This window comes from Limulus polyphemus, unplaced genomic scaffold (genome assembly GCF_000517525.1).
Source record: "Limulus polyphemus unplaced genomic scaffold, Limulus_polyphemus-2.1.2 Scaffold585, whole genome shotgun sequence".
Taxonomy (NCBI): Eukaryota; Metazoa; Arthropoda; class Merostomata; order Xiphosura; family Limulidae; genus Limulus; species Limulus polyphemus.
The window spans coordinates 285,653-291,876 of NW_013666195.1; the positions used below are offsets into that span (position 1 = coordinate 285,653).

The 6,224-nt window shown below is 30.9% G+C and overlaps 1 protein-coding gene across 2 annotated transcripts in view; it reads left to right on the top strand.

Annotated features, from left to right (window-relative positions):
• LOC106459280 (rho GTPase-activating protein 1-like) overlaps positions 1 to 6,224 on the top strand; it is a 44,629-nt gene that overhangs the window by 18,585 nt on the left and 19,820 nt on the right. For both annotated transcript variants that reach the window (XR_002610548.1, XM_022385727.1), the window contains exons 9-11: positions 26 to 102; positions 4,649 to 4,726; positions 5,173 to 5,301. Coding sequence is in view for 1 of the 2 variants with exons in the window: in XM_022385727.1 (XP_022241435.1) it covers positions 26 to 102; positions 4,649 to 4,726; positions 5,173 to 5,301 (284 nt within the window). In the remaining variant the exon portion in view is untranslated. The remainder of the gene's footprint in view (positions 1 to 25; positions 103 to 4,648; positions 4,727 to 5,172; positions 5,302 to 6,224) is intronic.

Here is a 6,224-nt window from a genome sequence, read left to right on the forward strand (position 1 = left end):
AAAGTGATGGGTTTATTTACTATAGCATCAAAGAACACAACAGTGGTGACCCCATACCCCGAGTTGTGAAAGAGTGTATTGCTTACCTTGACAGTGATACAGGTATTTATTTATATTAAACATAATTATCAATATATATCTTATTTAATGTAATGCCTTTCTGATAAAAAAAATAGTTCTAGAAAATTTCACATTTTGTATTGTTTAAATGAAATAGAGTCATTCATTAACATTTTCTTCATGCACTGATATACTGTGCTTTCAGTAATTTATCATACTCTATATATATAAATTTTTGTTTTGTGTAACAATACTGATTAAAACTTCTAACAAAACAATTACATGGTACCGCATTTACTGAAAGTAATTCGCTGTTACTTGTTATTAGTAGGATTGTAGCTGGTAATTGGTTAGTATAAGTGTCTGATCTAATTGGTCATTTTGCCCAGTATTAGGTTTAGCTGAATACTAGTATCTATTCAGCAGCCAAAGAATTGTAATTTTATACTTACCAAGAACGATATAACCTGAAACCTGCTGTTTGTCCTAGGAAGTAGGAAGTTTCAAATATCAAACCAACACACAGAAGACCAATTAATTAATAACATTATTAATGTAAAATTGTAATAGTATTAGTAAGTTTTCTTATTTAACAAGCTCATTTATCAGTAACATATATTTTATTTTTGTGGTCACAAGTCCATTTAATTTTTAATTTAATATTCATTTTAAGTTTAATGAAAGCACTATTTTTTTTATAGGTAATGAGAGAAATGTTTGGTAGCCCTAAATATTTTTGTTTTGTGTTCTTGTAAAACTACACTCATGTCATTATATCACAAAGCTCATAACTTATATATTTAAAGTACATTGAAATATTCACTTTCTCATTAAGGTTCCTCCTTCAGATATGCTTGCTCAGCACTTAAAGTTAAAGAATTTGAGTTGCGATGCAAGATCGGTAGCTGCTCTACATTTTGTGGAAGCAACTTGTTTTTCTTTACCATATAAATATTGTTGACTTCTGAGAACAAATGTCTACTACATATACTTTTGGTTGGGGTTGATAAGAATCTTAATGTACACTGAGATAGTAATGAAAATGAGTCTCTCCAGTTTCTACCACAATGGCAAATTTTATTGTCACTTTAAAAGTGGCAGAGGTAAATAGAAATTAATATCACTGGTTACAGCATCTTTTTTCTTAAGACCAGTTTGACTATGATAATTAATTTTGTAGTTACTTGTAAAATAAGAATGAGTCATGTCATCTGTTGAAAACTTTTAACTTGGTAGTGACTAATGGTGAGTAGTCATTTAAGACACTTCCACTATCTGTCTATGTTAGTGCTTTGCCCATCAAACTCTGTTATGCTGCTTAGTTCTGTTGTTCTCTGAAAACTGCTACTGTGAGAATCTAACAAGGTAGCTAAATTGGAATTTGGATTGCTTTGTATTCCAGTAGATCTAGTTTCTAGCCTTTCTCTCAAGGATGTTTTCATTGTTTCCAGTCCAAAGTGGCATTTGTATTCCTTCAATGGATAGCAATGAAGAGCAGCCACAGTTAGGTTAGTTTCTTAAATGATAAAGACTCTGAAACTAACGTTCTCAATAATTTTTTCAGATGATTGTAGCAATTTTAAACATCCTTCTAATAGGGACCATTGGTTATTGATAGGTTGGTTATATTGTCTACAGCATAGAAGCATGTTGCTCTCTCTTTTGTTCCAAAACCCTTTCAAAAAGATAACATGTTTAATTCCATTTTGTCAGCACATCTTGTACAAGCTTGTTTTAAGGGATACTTAAAACAAAAGGTTAAACTGTAACAGTCTTTATATTGACTATTATGAGATCAACTACAGCTTGTTGGAATTACAGAGTATTTATATTCACAAGTTGTAATGTATGAACAAAACATAATTTACTTGACAATCCAGAATCATTAGAACCTTTCACAATATTTGCTCCATTATTTCTTATTAGGAAGCAAATATTTTTCTTTTTTTAAGTTCCCATATATTCATTAAATTTTCCAACATTTTTCCTATTGCATCACCATTAATATCTCTTTTAAAATGATTGATATTAAAAGCAGCATGTTATAAGTCCATATATCCTGTGAAGTTATTGAAATTGTTGTTTGATGTCGAGTGTGATAAGATATTTGATGTTAAATAAATGGCATTGACCTTCAGATTTTGGCCAGCAGTTGCAACCTTGCATCTTTTATTTATATCTGGGACAGTTTTCCTCAGTAAGATAGATTTTGCTTGATAATTTATGTAGTAATTGTATTTTCATCACCAAATGAACAAACCCCTCCCCAGTAACAATTGAATGCAGTTGGTTATCCAACACAATCATTTTACCAGTTGTGTAGTTCAACTCTTGGGTGAAATGATCAGTAGTATTCTACAATTCTTTTTTTTTTGTAATACAAATGAATGTTTTGTTGTTTGGCAAACACACAGGAAGTTGACGTCCTTTACCACCACAAGAAAGTAATATGCTACACAATTTACATGTCATTTTAAAATCACTAACTGTTTCAAATTAATTCCACACAGGACTCTTTCTTGCATTTTAAATCACTCATGATAAACAGATGTTATCACTGAATCACTCTTCATGCCACTCATAGAGTCATCAACTAAAAGTCTGAAAGATCAGTGTTTGTGCTTAGAAGGCATATAGGGAGACACCTGTATTTTGATTTAAGTTAGGTTTTATTTCACGAATAAGCTTTCTTTTATTTTTCCTCTATTAATGTTGTTTTCATCGCATAATATCTTAAAGTTGTTAATTGGATGTTGATTTGTTGTGCTGTGTTCATAAATGTGTGATGGGGCTTGTTATGTTCTTTAATCCTAAAGCTTATGTTGCATTCTGTTTTTCCTTTGTAAGTGCTATCACATTGATACTTGTAGATACTTCCGTTGTTGAAGTTGTCAGAATAAACCCTCTTGAGATGAACTTTGATCTTGGTGCTCAGTTTTTGAATAAACATAACTTTGGTGTTTATTTTATGTTTTTTGTTGCTTGTTTCTAAATATTTATGATGTTTTTGATTACATAGCTATGATATCGTAAGACACCTATCAGTGTGTCTGAATTTGTGCATTTTGTTTCCTTCATGGTGTTTATGTTATTTTCCTTTTCTTTTTTTTTCTGTTATTGAGTTTGTTTTTATACTTGGTTAGGGTTCTAGTGGTAGTGTGTTTAGGGAAGTGACAATTGTTAATAAATGTTTTAGATATTGATTCTAATTCATGCTGCAGATTGCTGCTACTACATATGTTAAATGCTGTGTTGTAAATACATGATAATATGCCAATGTTTTGTTGAGTTGAGTGGGCTGAGTCCCACTTTATATAGATGTAATCATTACCAGATTTGTGAACGATTTTCGTGTTAAAACTGTTTGAGTTTCTTACTATTATTATGTTCATGTAATTTAAAACCTGGTTTTCATTCTCTTCTTCATGAGTGAATTTGATGTTAAAGTGAATGTTGTTTACATGTTGTAGAAATGACTGTTGATGTTTGTTGTCTTCAAATCCACAAAATACATTGTCAAAGTATCTAACCCAGTATATGGGAGGGTGTAGAGTTGTGTTAATGGCCTGACTTTCTATTTTATTGATAAACAATTTACATAATCCAAGTGACAGAGGGCTGCCCATGCTTAGGCCATCTATTTGTTCATAAGTTCTGTCTTTACAGGTAAAGCATATTTTTAGTGCAAAGCTTCAAACAGGAATGAAATATTAAATAAGGTTAAAACCTGCATGATACTTGTCAGTAAGAGTTACAATGTGTATTATAGCTATGGTTATGAAACTAATGGTTATGAAATTAAAAAGTGGAAAAATTAAGCATTGGTAAAACAAAAGAAGGGTGATAAGATTGTACTTCTAGATATTTTGTTCTTATATAGAATACGTCTATTTTAGTATTTATAGTTCTTTAGGTACACGTTTTAAAACATGAAACATTAAATGTAATCATGTTGAAACATCGTTCTAGTACAGACAGACTTCCATTAAGCATTGAAAAAGTTAAATACTATAATTTTTGTGTTTCTTTTTATTTATTTAATAAAATCTTATCAAAAAAAGAAGAGTTATGGATGTATTTTTACTTCACAGACCATTGATAACTGTACGTAACACTGAAAATATTATGCAAAAAACTTTTTATCTGTCTGTGATAGTTAAATGCACTTAGTCAGCTATCCTATTTGATAAATTTATTTTTTGTTTTTTCATATTCTAAGAAAAACACTTATTTGTTTTCATGACTTATAAGACAAGAATTCATTTTGTAGTAAATCCATGGATGGATAATATATAAAAGAAATTGAGTAATAATTTTAGCCATGGGTTGGTCCTGTGGTAGAACTAGATTTCAGAGCTGGTACATTATAAGATTGACAGTCAATCCCCTAATGCATATGGTGGGTGGTAGGTTGTTGCTGACTGACTGTCTTCCTTCCAGTCAATAGTTAGAAATTAGTGACAGTTGCTTTGCCATAAATACAGTATACAAAACAAGATTAATAATTTGCACATCTGATTTTTTCTTTTGGTTAAAAGCTTTCAAAGTAGTACATTTATAATATTAATTTGCTTTTATTCTTGTGCAGCACTTGAAACCGAGGGAATTTTCAGGAGATCAGCTAATACCCAGATTCTTAAGACAGTACAGAGTTTGTTTGATGAAGGTATGTTATAACCAACAAAACTTTAAGGTTGTGTTTTTATTGTTGTGTAGTCCTTTACAAGCACAACTTTTTGTGTTATATAAAAAAATATTTCACTTGAAATGATAAGTTAACATTTGTTGTTATTTAAAAGGTAGTTATGTAAATATGGTTCTGATTAATTACATGAACTAAATGAAAGTAAACTCCAGGAAACTTGATTTTCTTTAATACCACTCTTTCAGCTTATACCTTTGATGCCTGTAGCAGATACTATTCCCCTGAAAGCATAAACTGAAGGATTGGTTTTAAATAAAATAAAGTTTCTCCTGGAGTTTACTGTCGTTTTAACTTTACACTATTAAGTAAATGGTATGGTACTTAAAAGAGAAAAGACATAGTTTGAATGAAGCATGACTTCAATAAGATATAGTGATATCGTTTTTTGTTGTTTTTGGTAATTTTAGGTAAGCCAGTGAATTTTGAAGAACATGGTGATATTCATGTTGCTGCTGTAATGATTAAGTCCTTCTTGAGAGAACTACCAGAACCACTTTTAACTTTTGACTTGTATGATGACATATTAAGCTTTCAAGGTAAGTAATATTGATTTCCCTATCATTTCCACAGGAATAATAATCTTCATGAAAGAAAATAAGTTTAGGAATGTAACTTCTCAAATGCCTACACCATTTTTTCCTTTTATTGATAGCTATTTTCCTTCATGATTTGCATTCCAATCTTTATTGTAAAACAAAATTTGATTTCATATATAATCTTAATTTACTGTGTCATGAACAACTAAATGTTTAAAATAACCTAGTAAAAATTTACTAATAATATAACAATGTTTTGGAACAACATGGGATCTATTGGTCCATCTCGGTTGTTCCATCTTTTAAACTAAACTAAAACTATTTAAATAAACTAAAAAAAAACATCTATAAGCAGCCCTTATTTGTATACTTATCAAGCTTTCTCTTAAACTCATTTCAATTTACTGCTTCCACAACATCTGAAGGCAACCCATTCCAAAGACTAACCACCCTGTTAGAAAAATAAAACTGTCTTAGTTGAAGATGACTCCTACTCTGCCAAAATTTATATTTGTGTCCCCTAGTTCTAACTGTTCTCACTGTTAAGTATGAAAAAAGATGATGCATCAACACTATCAATTCCCTTTAAAATCTTAAACACCTCAATTAGACTTCCCCCCCCCCCCCAAACTCTTCTTTTTTCAAGAGAAAACAATTTCAACCTCTCCTCATATGACAACCCTCCATCCCAGGCACCATTCTCTGAACCCTTTCCAACAATTTAGTGTCTTTCCTAAGATAAGGAGCCCAAGACTGAACACAGTATTCCAAGTGTGGCCTAACCAGTGACCTGTACAATGAAATTATAACCTCTTTAGACTTGTATCAATATTTCTGTAGATACAACCTAAACTCCTATTTGCCCTACCATTAGCAACAATACACTGCTTGGATGGCTTTAGAGACTGTATGACTATTACACC